Below are 17,774 nucleotides of genomic sequence, written 5' to 3' on the forward strand. Positions count from 1 at the left end.
ATTTTGTGTTTTCATTCTGTCACTCGCTGAGGTACCTGTCTGGACATCTTCATCGCTGCATCACTGTCAGTCACACAACACAGTAAATATGAGACCAAAACTTCAGACCAGTCTTCACAAATCCAATGGGAGGGATGAGAAGGGAGAGGGAGGTAGAGACGGATTGAGGAGCAAAGATACTGACAACACAGAGAGAGAGAGAGAGAGAGAGAGAGAGAGAGAGAGAGAGAAACACAAACAGCCGATAAGGCCCTCGGCAGAGGAAGTGTCGTTCTCAGCCAATCCCCAGTGGACTCCCAGAATCCCACTCTTCCCCTGCTGCAGGATGTGTCTCCGTGTGGGAATACGCGAGGAATGTGGCCCCTTTTGTTTAGTGTGCGATAGGCTCCTGGTTGGCGGTCATTTGTGTGTCTTATGTGTGACAAGCTCCAGGCTTGGCAGAGGCTGATCAGAGCAGTCCTTTCTGGGTAAGACCCTCCCAGGAAAACAATGACTGGTCTTATGGCTGCTATCTCTCAAAGCCCCTCCTTGGCGGATGGAGCAGTTGCTGGGCTCTCGCTTGGCTCCATATCCCCGGACTACGGATTAAACAAAGGTTTACGAGGGCATCTACCCCTAAAGCACCATCAGATAATCTCAAGCAGCCCTTCACTGATGCCACTCATCATGCTAATTTGAACGGGATGATATTTAATGGTAATGACTTGGATTTATACAGGCACCTGCAGGGCAGCTTCACAGAGTCATGAAGGCAAAGGTAAAGGAAATAAAACAAATGTCCTGTCACCATCAGTTCGCAGGCCCGGTGATGTGTTTGGATAGCAAACCCGTGTCCCAAGACAAGATAGGTTATGAGGTACAGGGGTGTAGTGCTGGGGGGTAAGCGCATGGAGGGATTTATAGGTGAGGAGGAGAATGTGTTGAAGGATGTAAAATTACATACATTTTACTTTTATATACTAAAGTGAATAGTGTTATTATCCTTTTTTCAAAAAACTGAGCTGCTAATGTGTAGATGGCCTAAACAAGTGTGTGGTCGAACGTGAACGTGGCCGACATATGGGCTAAAAACATGGTGTAAATAACGCAGTTTAGATTTGAATTAGAATGCCGGAGTTTACGGACACTTGGATGACACCACAGGAGCAGTATGGAGGGATTTTATGTTTTTTTTCCTGTTGTTTTATTACGTTTGAAGAAGTGGTCACCATTTAATTGTATCGGATTTGGCTGCAACGCTGTTTACCCCTGAGTCTCCAAAAGTGTTTTGTGGACTCAGACACTTTACCCACCCGTCCATCAGCAGAGCAGATTATGAGTGAATTTTCATTGTTTTTGGTGAACTATCCCTTTAATGTTAATAATCTCTCTGGTTGCGTTCCTTGCACCACCTTGATATATACTTGTACACTTGCACTCATCCATATTTGTACTTTGAATTGCCCTGCTCTAGTTTTGTGATTTACTGTTAACGTTGTTGTAGCTGTCTATTTACTAATGTCTTTTTAATTACTAATTTCCATGAAGTTTTGTGGAGGGGCGGAGCGTGACCCGAGGAAGAACCCATTCAAAGTTTGATCTGGAAAAATGAGTGGATGATGGATCTTTTTCATTTTCTGGTGAGAACATGGTGAGATCAAATATTTGCCTTGGCAAAGTTATGGGCTCTACAAGCACCCATATACTTTTTACTTCATTGTTTAAACCACTTATCCATTAGTTTTAGTTTCCTCTCAATTACTTGTAGCTGTTTCAATACTTTTATACTTTTATTTGCTAATTCAACAGCGTATACATTTTTTGCGTTTTCATTCTTCACCAAATCCTTTTTACATGAGCTCATTCAACATTCTTCCATTGTAGCTTTTTCACTTTTTAGGTTATATTTCAACATTGGCTGTCTCTTACTTTTATCTATTATTGGAATTCGTTTATAACCCTAGGTAACTATTTCAACAGTTTAAGTTTTTAGCTTCCTCATTATTTACAGCATACTTTTGACATTAGCTATTTCTACTGTTTATCTATAACTGTATCTATTTTAGGAGTTTGTCCAGCCATGTATCTTACCATTTCAACAGTTTCACAGTTTTGAGCTTTTTACATCTTTTTGGGAATATTTTTAACATTCGCCATTTCTACCATTTAGGGTTTATGTACTGTCTATCCATTATTTGAGCCAACTTGCTGGGTAGTAGTAGTTGTCAAGTACCTTGGTTTGTTCTCAATGATCCACATCATCAAACCAGAGATATTTCTAATTTCACCCAATGGGCCAACAGCTCTTTTATCAGAAGTCAAGCATTTGATGACTCTAAATTTCATCCACAGCTGCTACTTCAGAAATATACAGTTTAAATATTTCACACAACCTGCTGTGGATTTCCCCTCTGATAGCTGCTCCTCTCTCTCCCCAAGGCGTTAAAACAGCCTTTAAATAGAGATCTAAAACTGTTAAGGCCTACCCTGGCCTTTTATGTAATAATGCATCCACACAGACCCTTTCAGCTTGAGGCTGTGTCCTACACTAGGTGTGCTACCTTGTAGACCAGTAGGGGAACATGATTTCTTTATGAGAGCCTACCGGGCAGGAAGGACATTCAGACAGAAAACAAGGCAAGGTGAGGTTTATTGAAGTATTCATGACAGTTCCTGTGTGCAGCCCTCATGTTGACAGTCTGAAAACAGTGATATAAGCACTATTTAGTAGTCAGGACTCAGAGCACCTGATCTAAAATGAAGACCCTTCACTGACTACAACCAAGTGCTTTACATTAGATATCGACAAAACGGCCTCCAATCTCTGTTGATGGAGAATAAAGGCCAACATTCAGTTATGGCACTATAGAATAAGCTGAAGAAGAAATAAAATTCATGTAATAATGAATATACAATTACAATTATTTTTTTAGTGTCAAGTTTTTACTACCAATATTTGGTATTTTCTTTCAAGCTTCTGTCTTAAAACCTAAAGAAGGCTGGACAGGTGTAGTGACAAAAAAGTTTTCGCATTTAACGTACAACACATCACGGCATTTTTGGGTGAAATCATTCACTTCTCATTCATCCTTTCATTTTCGCAAAAGAGCAACCACATCTTTGGTTCAATGGTTAATTTCTGTTATGAACAAATACTCGACGTAAGCAGAAGGAAGGTAGGAAAGCTGTCAGCAGGCGTGTGTCCCACGTATCCTTCAACTGATTTCAAGACGAGCCGTTTGATATGTTTCACTTCCTGAAGCGTTGAGAGGATCCCTGCTGTTCGGAGGCCACCGTTTCTCTATTATTTATGAGAAGTTTGGTGCCAACTTTTTACATCATCACCTCAATAACCACAAGAGCATTTCCTGCTGACGGGGAACGTCAGGCCGCATTTATCAGCCCATCAAACTTTTGAGTCAATTAGCTCGCCCATCTTTGCCGAGTAGGCAAGTGCTGTGGGTGTATATGCAAAAAAAACACGCAAGGACTGCTGAACACAAACATGTTGCATCGCACGGCAGAAGGAGTCGGAGGATAAAAGTTTTCGACATGAATGTGTCACCACAACTTGTCACCAAGGACAGGACGTCTGACAGACATTTTGAGAAAGTAATCTTTGTTTTTCTTGATAGACATCACCTTGGTTTTAATGTTCGGGGGGGTTTTATGAAAGCATGGGCCTGTATTGCTTTCAATCAAGACCTGGCAATGGTGAATCAGACACAGAGGTGGGATAAAACAAAAGTGAGGAGAGAGCCAGGGACACGCTTTGAATTAATATAAACTGTCTGCTCCTACTCAGCCAGTTCACTGCTCGTGTTGTGTGTGTGTTGTGTGTTGTGTGTGTGCGCACGCAGAGTATCTGAAATGTATCAAAAGGAAACCGAAATGTCTTTACGTGCTTATTTGCTTTGCAGTCTTGCTTCTCAACTAAAGCCCTTGAGTTTATGGCAAGTTTTGTACATGTGACAGAAATCAATGCAACTGCTGATATGTGTTGGGTTCAAATCTCGAGCCAGGCAACTGTAGCTGCTCGTCGTCCCACATTCTGTAGGAGACCTTCTGACAAATCTCGGGCCGGCAGAAACAAAAAGTCATAACGATTTTTCAGAACTGGAGCTTGTGATGTAAGCTACATTCAGACGGCCCCTCCACCTTCGTCTGTTTTTCGGTGCCTCCTGGGGGAGTGTGAACTCTTGCCTCAGTGGTGCTGCAACGAGGCGACACCGCGGTCAGTCACACAGGAAACTGAGAAGGCATGCGACATCACATCCTGCCTGAGCTTTGGAAGAAACACTTCCTCCTTAAAAAGCAGCGCAAGTAATAAAGACTCGACTCTCAAGTGACAGCATTGGGGCGGGGCTGAGAGATGAGCGGTGAGATACAGCGGCTGAAGTTCAAAAAAAAAAGAGAAAAATATGGAAGACGTGTGCCCAGGTGCCTCTGTGGAGAAAAGCAGAATAGAATCTATTTTACAATGATCTTTGGAGAGAAAAATACATTCACAAACATTTCAAGTGAATAAAAAGGTTATAACACAGCCATGTGATTAGCCTGAGGCAGAGTTTCCATCACACACACACACACACACACACAAGAAAAACCACCGGGTCCTGGATCGCGCACACTGGTAATGGCTATACGTTGAACCTGAGGTCCAAATTGTTGACAGCAGGCACCTTCTGTTCCCTGCTCTGTGTTGCTACTGGTAGTAAATACATGAAGGCAGTAGTGAAAAAGGATTTGCAGAGGCAGACACATTGCTCACTTATGTCAATCACTTAGAAAATGTCCCTGTGATTACCAAGAGATGTGAACACGGAGGGATGTTGTGCATCTCACCTCCAAACTGGCAGTGAAAAAGATGAGAGAGAGCAGCAGCCCTGATGGAACAGTCTGTTCGCTAATGTGACTGAAGCCATCCTCCCACCACTCTTATTATCTGCTGACAAACATCACCTATACATTTTCCCATACAGGCTGCACGTCTCAAGTCCAGCCATCGCACATTTACAAGACGCCACCGCCGCTCTTGTTCAGCAGCAGCAGCACAACAAGAGCTGTGGAGCTGAGCAGCCCTCCACTTAAGCAGTCTCCATTTGTTCACTTCAGTCTTCCTTTTCTGAGCGTCTGCCCAGAGCAGCCAGGCAGCCCCCTGGTTGCCATCAGGGCTTCTTGGCTGCAGTTTTGGCTTTCCCGTTGGGTCCTGTTTTGATCTGGGTCATCTCCACATCTGTCAGGGTGTCGGGGGGAAGGCACGAGCGCATGCGTTCTATGGTCTTCTGGTGGGCTGCCTTCTCCTGCTCCAGAGAGCGAATCATGTGCTTCATTTTGCTCTCCCGAGAAAGGAAGGTCTCCATGCTGGTCTCAAGGGTCTGGATCTTCTGCCGCGCAGCCTGGAGGACACACACCATGTACCTCAGTAAATACAGGGGATGATACCAAGATTTCTAGCTCAGCAGCAACTAGCAACCAACACAAGTGTGACTTTGTTCTTTGATCCTATTTCAAAATCTCGACAATAAAGTGCAACCGAACATGATTATAGTGTAAATTATTGGCTTGTGTTGATAAAGAAACAAGTTCTAAACACCAGGATTCTGTTTGTCTTTGTCACATCAGAGATCAACTCTGTGACCTTCATTAATATGCAGAACGTGCACAGATTTACATGTTACCGATCAAAGTGACATAAGAATATTTGGACGTGTATAAAGCAGTAAATTCCTTTGTCTTTCTCTCACTCTAAATGTGTTTTTAACTTATGTTTTAGCGCCATCTATGGGCAGTCTGAGACACTACCAGTGGCAGCTGTGGAGATGTGTAAACTCACCAGTCCATCATGACATTTACACACCACATCTCTCAATGATGTAGCTTTGAAATAATAGATATTATTTACAATTTTGTTTTTTCCCCAAATCACTGATGTGGCGGCAGATAAAAAGATTTATTTTTCTCTTCTTTACCTGAAGTTTTTCTAAAAGGTCCATGTTCTGTTTCTTCAGCTGAGTGTTCGTCTTTTCAAGTTTCTCGAGCCGGTCAGAGTCATCGGGCAGCGGCCCGGCCTCGATCATCTCATCCTGAAGGACGTGGTACTCCACCTCGTACGCATGAAGCTGCTTGGAGATGTCCATGTCCATAACCTGGTAAACAGAAGGTCACACGGGCAGACAGATGCCATCAGTTATATATAGTTATAAGGTTAAAGGACATTTTGCTGTATAGAGAGAAAACTCATCTTGTTAAATCCCTGGAAAAGACAGAAACCTGTTCAAGGGATATGGATGCACTGGATGACATGTTGCTTCATTACCATGAACACACAAACTGTAGTTTATTTTGAGTCAATCACACATTACACTGTTCTTCTGCTGCTGCACTATTTACTTGTGGGCTTTTCCTAAAAACTACAGTGCCCAGGTGTCTTAGGTAATAAGCTTTTTTTAAATTTTAAATACATATTTGTGAACAATTTTAAAATATTTAATTCTTCACTACAAACAAATGGGTTTGGGGCTGAGGGCCACATGTAGGCTGGGGAAGCTGAAAACTACTGAGGGAGGAACTGACCCAACACTTTCATTTGATTTGTTGACAGAACAAAAAATGTACAATACAGCCAGCTTTATATTGGTATTTATTAATTTGCTAGATAATATTTGAAGAATTTACTCACAAACAAATTTGAAAAACTCCAAAAAAAAAATGATATGCCAGTGGCTGAACAAATACTACAATAACACTTTTGATTGTTTCTGAGCCTGACTCAAACCCGACAGGCGTGCTGTTTTTCCCTGAACCTGACCCAAACCCGACATTTTCACTAATTAGAGGCAGATGCAGAGTAAAATTAGATGTCAGATTATAAGTAGACATTACCGAACCCAACCCGTCCTGAGCCTGAATAGCATTTAGAATTTCCCCCCCCAACCAACTGGTCCTGACGGGCTCAGGTATCCACACACAAGCAGAGCAATCTCTCTCCTATATACTGTGACAGCACATTACATTTAATTGCCGTTTATTAAGTTTTATTTGCATTAAATCTGAAAATAAAAAGTCTCATGTGGTTTCGATCTGCTCTCCTCTCCACATTAGGCCACTGTGCAGTATGTGATCTGACAGAGCCAATGACGAGTATGGATGAAATAGGTTTATAGCTTTGTCTTGAAATTGATTCAGTTTAACTACACTATAAGAATATCATGAGTTGCATTTTCCACCATCACAAGAAACGAGCAGCTTTTAACCGGTGGCCAATCATCCACTGAGGATTACCTTTACACGGCTCACTGGGCTTTATTATTTGTAAACCTGAGAGTGTTTTTCCTATTAACTTTGCACTTTGTACCTTTGCAATGGTCTGCTCCATCTGCGTCTGACTGAGGTTGGGAAGTGTCGTTTTCAGATAGTCCACGATGCTCTCGAAGCCGTCGCACTCCACTATCTCCCCCTCATGGCTGCTCAGCAGACAGAGGGCCACTTTAAAGATCGCTTCAGTCCCCTGGGCAAACACAAAATCTGAAGAAAGACACAAAAAAAACCACAAAGACACAAAAAATTAAAAACTGAATATTTCACACATTTCACCTTTAAGTTGTAACTGTTTTACGAGGCTGTTTAAATATAAACCTCTTGTATTGTGCTGACAAGCATTTGTGTGTGCGTGAGGAAACACAGGAGCCATTGTTCTAAAAATATACCAAAGATGCGGGACACAAAGCCGAGGGGGAACTGTGAGGCGAAGAGGGTGAGGAACCACGGCGCGGCGTAGAGACTCGGGCAGATCTCGTGCTCCTCGAAGTGATTGTACAGCTCGCGGTGGTAGTCATGCAGCAGTCTGGAGAGCTGGTACATCTGAACCTGAGGGAACATGGACAGCGTGCACAGACATAAACACACAAAACTAAACAACACTCATACAGGTCAAAACATGCTCGGCTACAACACACTGGTAAATCAGGATCTGCCGGGGAGAAAGAGTTTAAAGGGCGATCTGAGTATTATACTTGCTGTCAGATGAACCTTTGCCCAGGCAGAGAGCGCATGTTGTTTTAAAGACTTGCTCAGACACCTCCCAAGGCCCAAAGAATTTGATGAGTTATACGGACACTCTGACAACTGACAGTGATCAGGGAGCAGTGAAACGCACAGCGAACAGAAACGAGAAGCAGAAGTGAGGTCGAGCCAAAACAAGCCTGTTATCACTCTTACGGTTTCCTGACGGTTAGAAATAACACGAGTAATACCTTCACGTCCTCCAACTCAACCATTCAAGAGAAATGGCAAAAAGACGTCCCTGTTCTTTGAGAAAACGTTTTGGCCTGGTTCTTAAAAAGGAGCACAACTGCGACTGTGCTGAGAGAAGCAGGATCTGGCAGCGTGGCTAAATGCTTACCTGACGCAGATTAAACATTACCACGCCCGCCGAGGATTTCAGCCCAGTGAGGTGATGTTTAACAGGGGCTGAGCAGGCAGGTGTGGTTTCAGAAAGAGGTGGAGACACTCGACTACTGTTTGCTGTGGATTACTAACAACCCACAGAGGTGAGGGGGGGGGGCTTTTTACAGCAGGCAGTTGAGAGATAAAAACTCAATGTGCAGTAAGAGTCCGGTAAATAAGTTATAAACCTACATATACAACTAGAATGGCACTCAGTGGAGCCAGAGCCTGACAGTAAATTCAAACAAGGCTTATAAGTAAGGCACATTACATTATCTCAGCTACACACTGGCGGTAGTTACAGGTGGGTAGCCGCCTGAAAACAAGGGTGAAACCCTATGAAACCACATTTAAATCGGCTAGCTACATATTTTTACATGGATCTGCAACAACTTTGACACTCCACAAATTGGTGAAAATATTTTTTTTAAAGTCTTGACTCCACCACTTTGTTAGATAGTTTTGATGGAATCCTGCTGACAAACTGACCAACAAACCAACGAACAAACAAAAAACATAACCTCCTACAAAGAGGAACCATTCGAATCAGTCCGCATCACCTCCGCCAGACGACACTGCAGCAGAGGCAGCAGTGTAATCTTATGGGGCCGACTTGTCGTTGAGCGAGACATGTGTAATGTTGCCAGACTCTTAGCAAAGACCCAGAATTTAATTTGAGCCTTTTATTGGCTAAAAAGGGACCTTTAGTGGACATTTTGTGGACTGTTGCAGTTGCCAAGTAAAAAAAAACAATCAGAATTCCCTTTAAATCACCATGTTCTGACTCTTTACATTATTATATATATATATATATATATATATTAATCTGAACTCCAATGCTTCCTTAACTCTGCGCATATTTTTCGGAGAGAAGAACTACAATACTGGGGAAACTGTACGTTACTGTTTAATCTTATTACCCTTTGGTCATAACTTTGCATCGCTGTTTATCACAGCATCCTTTTTATAATCCTAGTGGCTTCGATGTTGAGAGAATTTCTTTTTGCACATGAACAAGAGGACAGCGCTTAATACAACAGTCTATTTTTTAAAAGTCTGTTGAAAACAATACATCAATCGTAAACCCTGAATTATCTTGTTGGGAGTTTTGTTTCCACAGAGTAATTCATAAAAAAATCGAACAAAACGTTAAAGAGGCCCATCCATCCACCGACCTGCAAAGAGACCATGTCGGGTCTGTACTGTCGCCTGATGCCGAGGTCGTACATCAGGAACTTCAACATGTCAAAGGCCTGTTCTTCACTCATGTGCAGCAGCAGGACTCCAGCCACAAAGCTGATTCCCTGGCAGTAGCCGACCTGTGCGGCACAGAGAAAACATTTTTCATGACACACCCCACACTGTGGCCTTGCGGTGATTTACTGTGGGGAAGGGGATTACAGTGTGTACCTCTGTGTCCAGCAGAGAGTAGGCTTTCAGGAGGTTGTAGAGGGAGAGCTGCCCTGCACCCAGCTGGGCTGAGAAGTACTGGTGGGTGGGGAAGGTCCTGCCTGAGGAGGGGGACACGAGATATTCAGTAAATGTGAGGTTTCTGTGAGATTTCAACGTGACAAGAAGAGGCACTGGGGAGGATTTCATAACGTGTTGTCATTCAAGTTCACCCCCAACTACAAGTACGAATAATCCTATGACACCGACAACAGATTTTCTATTTATAGAGCTGAGGCTGAAGCTGTCTTAAAATTTCAAAAGTTATGTATAATCCTGTGCACACCTAGATCCACCAGAATGGAGTGCTGCTGTGCGGTGAGCTGCTTCAGGAGATCCTGGTAAGGTGTGTCCGGGGCGTGGTGACGCTGGGGGAGTCTGTTACGCAGCCGGTGCTGATGGGAAAGGAGCAGCCAGACCTCCCCATGCCTGCTCTTTGGAATACCTGCACACAAATATGAAAATTACATATGGTCAGTGGCGGATTAAGGATTTTCCTCAATCGGGAGCCAAAAACGCAGCCACCAAAAAGCGTAGGAAAAAAAAAGATCAACAAATCGTCATATTTATTGGGACAGGGGAAACCTCAGGGGCCAATCTGATGTCAGCTTGTGCCAGTAGCCCCCTGGCCCCTCCCTTGGAACCACCAGTCCATATGGTCATTCAAAACCCCACGTGTTCACTGGATCAGGAATCATGCCTTCACTTCCCATTCCTCTGACTTTCCTGCACACACATCGTTCACCTTGGCAGACAGCGCGATACACCTCCTCCTTGTCTTGCAGGACCGTCGTTCGGCCGGGGGCTGTCAGTTTTCTCTCCCACAATGCCTGTGCATCTTTGGAGCACTGGCCCACTTCCTGGTAGTCCAGCTTCATCTTGCGGATGTGCAGCTCATCTCTGCTCGCTGCAGCGCGACAGTCGCCCGAAAAAGAGAAAAGGAGATGAAACAGATGAGAGGAACATATTCAACGTCATCTCGTCAAATAAGATCCTCTTGTCATCCCAGAAAATCAAGACCAGCAAAGAAGGCTGCACTAGAAAAGCACAAAGCCCTTCTGTTTGTTTTTTTGCCTTTGTAGCTGATTAAATGACGAATAACAACATCTTATGTCACCAGTTGTCATGGGAAGACTACACAAGCCAAAATACCCACATTAACACCAGTATCTTTATTAAGCTGAAAACATGATGGAGAAGCTACATCAGTGGAGAGAGATACAACAAACTACCATAAAGCCATTCATCCCTGAACATGCAAACGAAATAAGCAGAATCGAATTCATTTAAAAACCAACACCCAGAGTCATGCAAAGCACCTGACTTCCATCCCAAGGGCTTCTTCTTATATCTCTTACCTTCTATTGAAAAGCGTTATTCACTGTTAGGTTCTCAGACCAGCATTGGTGTCATAGTAGCAAACAAAAGGAAAGAGATGTGTTGGTATAAAGAATCATAAAGACGACGAACAGCTGCATCCCAAAAAACTCTTCTGTCACTCCTACTTTTCTCCAGGTGAAAGAACTTGATTAAAATCAAGATTATGAAATAAATGCTAGATGGAGTAACACGGCATTTGGTGGAGGGATGATCAGGGGGTGGATCCAGGATTTTGTATTTCACTCTCTTTAACAATGTGAAATAGGACGTTTTTCAACATTTTTCTTAATTTCACATAGAATAATTCAAGGATCTTGATGGAAAAAAATCTGCCACATTTAAGGGACTGGTATTAATATTTATGAATATTATAGTTTTTAAGAGGAATGCCGGGCCTTGACGGGAAACCTTGGAGGTGCTCTGTCTTTTATCAGTTACAAAGTAGAGTTGTTTATTTCATGCGGCTACTTTTTAAAGATCCCTTTTTAATGTAAAAAGGTAGATAGTCAACTTCTAACATCCTCTCCTTCCTACTCCTGCTCTTGTTTTTAACTTCCTGTTGAGAGTGGAGTGGTTGTGAGGGGGGGGGGGGTGGGGGGATAGGAGGAGACCATTAATATCTTAGGCCAGTAGAGGGGAGTGTTTTTACAAAAGCTGCTGTGCATCATGTCATTCTATTGAAGTCTGAAATATTAACACTGTTATGGTGGTTTTCTCATGAAGGAGAATTAGTTTCACGCACTTCATCTACTGAATGCATGGATGTTTGTGTATCTGCATGTGTTGAAATGTGTGTCACTGTCACAACACCACAACGTGTCGCTCTAAATATAACCGTGCTCCAGAATCCAAAACCAACATGGCAGCATTTGACTTCTGACCATAAACAGAAATGAAAAGCTTAAAGAGTCGCCAACGCTGTAGCTTCTGTCCCCGTCCACACTCATAAAGCATCAGTTGGCAACAACAAGACTTTAAGTGTGAGAGCGTGTCGTGATGAGTGAGTGTGAACATTTTACGACGGTAATAAATATCTTCACAGGCAGATAAATCTCAACAGTAAGACCCAGTGTGAGCAGCTGCAGCCCCATGACACAGTATAAAATCCACCAGTGTCTGCACACAAACAAATGCACTGAACATCAAATAATCCAATCACAACAAGACTGCAGACATTTTGTTCTTCCCGTTTGTTTTTCATGTGACCTCATGTTATTATAGTTATTATGTGCCCAGCAGTGACTGATGCTTACCCTCCAGTCTCTGGTTCTCCTTCTCCATGCGCAGCAGAAGGATCTGCTGGTGGATGGCGGTCTTCCACAGGCCCCGGTAGTCGGCGGCCGTCTTCTTAGGCCGCTCCCCGGACAGCGGGCCGCCCGTAAACGGCAGCGGACGCCCAAAAGGGTCCAGTCCGGAGATGGAGTTGCTGGGAGAGAGAGGCAGCAGCTCTCTGGCATCACAGTGATCTAAAACACAAAAAGCATAAAACATCAACAGAGAGTACACGTGGAAAACACAGCTTCAACTCAACGATCATAAATAATGATGCATAATATGAAAGACCTCGTCTGCAATAATGAGTTCACAAAGAATAATCACCCAACCCTGCAACAGCAGTTGGACCATTTAGCAGCTACAGAGCCAGATATTTTTCTCTCAAGTTCAGGGCTAAAGAAGAGCACAACTCCGAATGTGACGTCTTGTGCAATGTACTGCATATCTGATGTGTGGTGTCTTTTTAAGAATCTTTGATGGGATATTTATAGGAATTTGTTTTTTCTAAGTGAAATCCTCTCTTCTTTCCGCGCTCCCAAATAAATAAATAAATAGTAAGGTGCACAGGGCGGAAAAACACGGCGCGCTCAGAAACTCAAAAGCAGCGAACAAACTTCACTCTCATTAAAAACAGGAACATTTATCTTTGCAGGACAATAAGCTGTGTGACCTATGACCTTTGCAAAAACGGCACATCAAGAACACAGTCAGCGTGAATCATTGCTTCATCTTTTCACCGCTGCATCATGATATGGAAATTTTGCCACTTGCTATTTTGTTGGCATTATTATTTGCTCGTTTTGTTATTGAAAAAACACTTTTTGGGATCCTATGTGGACTGGTCTGTGCTATTATAGGGGAAACACTATTAGTTGTGTAAAGCTCTTTGGATACAGACAAATTAAATATGAGGACAGGAGCTTTACAAAAATAAAAATAGGTTGTTCCGATTCAGTTGTTGTTGTCGTTGAAAGCATGTCACCAGATATTTTGCAGCATCATCACTTTAATTCTAATTTGTCTGAACCCGGTGCACCACTGCTCTGTTTAAAAGAGCAACATGTTCTATCAAAATGAAATCAGAAAAAGCAAGACTTATTGAATAATCGGTAAGCCGAGATGTTTTTAGATTAGATGATCTTACATTTCTCTAGAATTCCCTGGGTACGCTGAGAAAGCCTAATAAACTGGTCACAGGGAACAGGGAGGAGGATCAGTTTCACAAGCTCCTTCATCAGTGTTTTTCCTACAAGGTTGAAGTGTGAAAATCCTTCTTTTCTTTCTACCCTTCCTGATTTTCACGTGTATGCATTTAAATATGAAGTCAGATGTTTCAAAAAAGTAATTTCCCACAAAAACCAAGCGCTCCCTCTGCCTTGTACTCATCTTCTATGCACTTGTGGATTATTCAGAGCTTATTCATTGTGCATCACGTTGTGTCTCGCCTGAGCTGTTGGATTGTGTTACCAGACCTGGGTGTTGCATGGATGCAGATGGCTTGTTCATAGGCGAAGCGACCCTCAGGAAGATCTTCTGCCTCCAGGAGACCCTGCGTGGGGTCGGGGGGAGACCTCCGCTCACCGAGTCGTTGCTGCACCCAGACAAGGTCCTCTTCCTGCCCTCCCCATTGCTACGAGAGAGGACGGCAGCGTCAGCAGGTGTCGGCTTACATCAACTCTCCTTCAGCACTTTCTTACAAATGCACACACACGCACACACACCTTTCAACACATGAGCAAGCACACATCTAATCTCTGACACAGGAAACCTCATACAAGCTTCTCATCCAAGCAGATGGGAAGCGGTCGAGATGAATCTTAAACATACTGATAAAAAAACATGTGCCAGGTATTGACTGATTCCCAGTTTCCATGTTAATGAAGCAGCAGTTCACAGTTAGTGTGTAACACGACAACAAACATCGGCCACAGCTGAGGCACATGCAGGCGTTTCCGTCGTCTGCAAGAAAAGTTGCTTCTATTAGTAGAGAAGAAGACTTGGTGAAGAAGCTCGTGGGGTTACTGTTGCTGTGTGCAGAGCCTTTTAAAATGCGTTAAAAATAAATAGGATTAAGCAAAACACTTGGTCAGACCTCAGGCGAATCTTAAAGGGCCAGTTTTGATGGTGCAACAGCCACAGTTAAGTGTTTGCTTACATGTGAGTCTCTGGGAAGTCAACCTGCTATTTGCGTTAGCATACTACAAGTGTGCTGCTTTCAGTGAAAGAGTCAGAAAGTTACATAAAATACACCCCCACTATTATGCATATTAGCGTTCTTTACATTTGTGGTGTATTAAGAGTCAGGTACTATTTTTTGCACCATGCAACTACTGACCATCTGTCCTGAATCAACAAGAGTTCAGTGACCACAAAAATACATTCCATTCTTTTTGCAATGACAAGACTTTTAGTGTCACAGGTGACACATAATGCAGTTGTCTGAAAAGTGAACCATATCAATGTTGTTCTGTTCCTCAGTCTCTTCCTCTCCTATTGTTTTTTCCTTATTTTATACCAGTGCACTTTGCAAGAGCTCGTAAACATCAGTGAAATTAAATAACACATATTTGTTATATTATGCATTTGTATGAATAAATACATTGAAGTGTTTGCCCTGAAGATTAACATAAATCATTTTGGTTGACTCAACACTCTGCATGCACACATCACAAAAACAGAGCTTTTAAAATTTTAAATAAAATCAAGAAATGTCATTAAATTATTTATATTTTCAATAATTTCCTTCTATTAAAGAAACAAGGTTTTTGTGTCCCTCACTGAAGTTTACTCGATAGTTACAGTAGATACGAAGCTAGGTCAGAACAAAGGAGCCTGTCCGATCATGTGGAAAAACAGGAAGTGACCTCTCGTTGAGACAAATGTCCCTGACACAACAATCTTTTTGCACAATTTTCCGTTCTGCACATTCACCACTGCCTCTTGAGCAGATTTGAATCCCTCACTTGACTTCTTGCATGACCACGTATTGTTTTTTCCTGTCGGTCAAGTCAGGGAGAAAGTCACCGGGCAAAATTTATAGTGCAACCGAAAACAAACCTCCTTGCAAACATGTTGACATATTCAGAGTGAAACATCCAGTAGGTCGAGGCTTTGCATCATCTCGTCTTTTACACCTGCTTTTATTCATGGTCACAGGAAACATGCACCGAAAAAGAATTTCTGGATGTTTCTGCTGCATTATCGATCAAAAATGCTCAGGCACAGCTGTCGTGTGGAAATAACATTTAACAATTGGTCGACTCCGCTGAACCTCATCTATAATGGAGATGTTGACCTTTACTTCCTGCCATCCACACACCCAGACCCTGTGGAGGCCGCGTAAGGAGAGCAGATTTGAACCAGGCACACCACAGTATGTTGTGTTTTCCTGAACATACTACTGCAGCCGATTTAACATCCGCTGATGTGAGCTCTTCACAGATGTATTGGTTTTGACGTTTTCGATATGTGCCGGTATTCATTTTCTTATTTTACAGAATACACATGACGGAAAAGATTTACATTTATATTTTACAAAAAGAAGTATTTTTCTTTTCTTAATTCAAGTGCCACTCTTTTCATTTATAGTTGTTTATAATAAAGTTTATGGTTGAACTGTAAAATATCAAGCCTCAATTACTTTTCTTTGCCATAAGGGTTTAATAAAGACATCTTAATAATCATTCCCATTTTTTTATAAATTACATATATCAGTCAAAATATTGATAATGGTAAAATTTTGGTCCCTAATATCGGTACCAGCATCGACCTCCAAAGATCCATATCAGTCGGGTAATAGATACTATATTAGTTGATTGATTATTGTAGCTGAACATTGACTGCAACCTTTCAAAAATAAAGGCATTACTGAAATGAATCAACATGATGCTTAGTGAAGCAGCTCTACAGCACAGTGAATGCCACTGGTCAGGAAAAGTGATAGCAAAAGTGTGAAATGTCGATATTAGAGGCTGTAAATCCAGGTTAAAAACAGTTTTGCCGTGCAAACAACGATTCACGTTCACATGCATATGCAAGAGGGGAGGGGGGTTTATCAGCATCCCCTTCTGCTTCTGAGTGAGGAAGCAAGAGGGCAGGTCCGGCTGCAGAGACGAGGGAGAAAAACAAGCTGGAATATCGCGAATAAAAAGTTGCTGGTGATAGACAGGAAGAGAAGATACAGGAAAAAGAAAAAAAAAAGCTGAGTGTTAAAATGTTTGACAGCCAACATTCCAGCAACGAATAGTCCGTCCCTCCCACCCATCTCATCCCCTCTCATTTCTCTGGTCGGTGCACTTGGGTCTAAGCAGGGGGGCTCGTCTGAGCGCCCCCTCTCACCTCTTGAGGCTCCCACTGTCTGCCAGGGAGCTCAGGGAGCCCAGCGAGCCCTGGTAAAAGCTTTTCAGGAAAGTGGGGGCGGAGAAGGAGGAGGGGAGGCTGAAGGAGGCCGAGGACTCGCTCTCCGAAACGCTGCGCGTTCTCGAGACGGCCACGGGACTGGGCGAGCCGAACATGAAAATGCGCACAAATGAAAAAACAAACATTACACAAAAGAAAAGAGCCTTCTGGTCGGAGCACAGAGGAACTCATGAGGGATCAAAACAGAGGCAGGAAACGTGTGATGCTATTGTTTTGAGGAGAGCGGAGCAGGAGGTAAAGAGATTGAGGACTGATCAAAGTGCTGCAAACGGATTACAACGTCTGTGTGTGCATCAGAGGTCAAATAAATATTTAGTTAGTGACTGAAAGAAAAGCCAACAGGTCCTGGGTTTTTTCAGCAAAGTTAGCATTAGCCATGTCTTCAAACAAAACACAACAGCTCATCCTTGTGGAAAAACTTTTAGCACAGTTCACTCAGCGAAACATCAACTGCAGCAGCTTTTCCAAAGAGAAGCACATTCGGCATCCCTGACTCTCACACATGGAGCAATGCAGTGACTGATGCAAATTGTGATGCAAAGTGTCCGTTACCTGCTCTGCAGCAGCTCCGGGGCAACAGAGTGCTGCCTGCGGAGTGGCGCCTGTTTGCTCTGACAGGCCGGCTGCCCCTCGAAGGAGATGCGTTTCTTCACAGGTGGATGGCTGAAGGTGTGGGCGCGCCGACGGAACTGCAGGCCGCCTTCCGGGTCCTCGTCGGGGAAGGCGGTGGGGGAACCTGGAGGGGAGTGACCAGGAGACTCCTCATCCTGCTGAGGAAGAGAGAAAGATGTCAGTAAGACCTGTAAAAGCAATTTATTAATTAT

At 43.1% G+C, this 17,774-nt stretch overlaps 1 protein-coding gene across 9 annotated transcripts in view; it reads right to left on the minus strand.

The window, feature by feature from the left end:
- Positions 1–2,610: 2,610 nt before the first annotated feature.
- tbc1d4 (TBC1 domain family, member 4) overlaps positions 2,611–17,774 on the minus strand; it is a 30,995-nt gene continuing 15,831 nt past the window's right edge. The window contains exons 12-24 of one of the 9 annotated variants that reach the window (XM_034575258.1): positions 17,503–17,720; positions 16,870–17,028; positions 14,004–14,161; positions 12,510–12,722; positions 11,235–11,237; positions 10,622–10,783; positions 10,163–10,321; positions 9,838–9,938; positions 9,603–9,746; positions 7,689–7,848; positions 7,337–7,506; positions 5,952–6,128; positions 2,611–5,378 (exon numbers count right to left, since the gene is read on the minus strand). In XM_034575258.1, the coding sequence (XP_034431149.1) occupies positions 5,148–5,378; positions 5,952–6,128; positions 7,337–7,506; positions 7,689–7,848; positions 9,603–9,746; positions 9,838–9,938; positions 10,163–10,321; positions 10,622–10,783; positions 11,235–11,237; positions 12,510–12,722; positions 14,004–14,161; positions 16,870–17,028; positions 17,503–17,720 (2,055 nt within the window). In that variant the 3' untranslated portion in view covers positions 2,611–5,147. The other 8 variants (XM_034575260.1, XM_034575264.1, XM_034575263.1 and 5 more) reach the window with 8 other exon arrangements.

This window comes from Hippoglossus hippoglossus, chromosome 21, assembly GCF_009819705.1.
Source record: "Hippoglossus hippoglossus isolate fHipHip1 chromosome 21, fHipHip1.pri, whole genome shotgun sequence".
In the NCBI taxonomy this organism is placed as follows: Eukaryota; Metazoa; Chordata; class Actinopteri; order Pleuronectiformes; family Pleuronectidae; genus Hippoglossus; species Hippoglossus hippoglossus.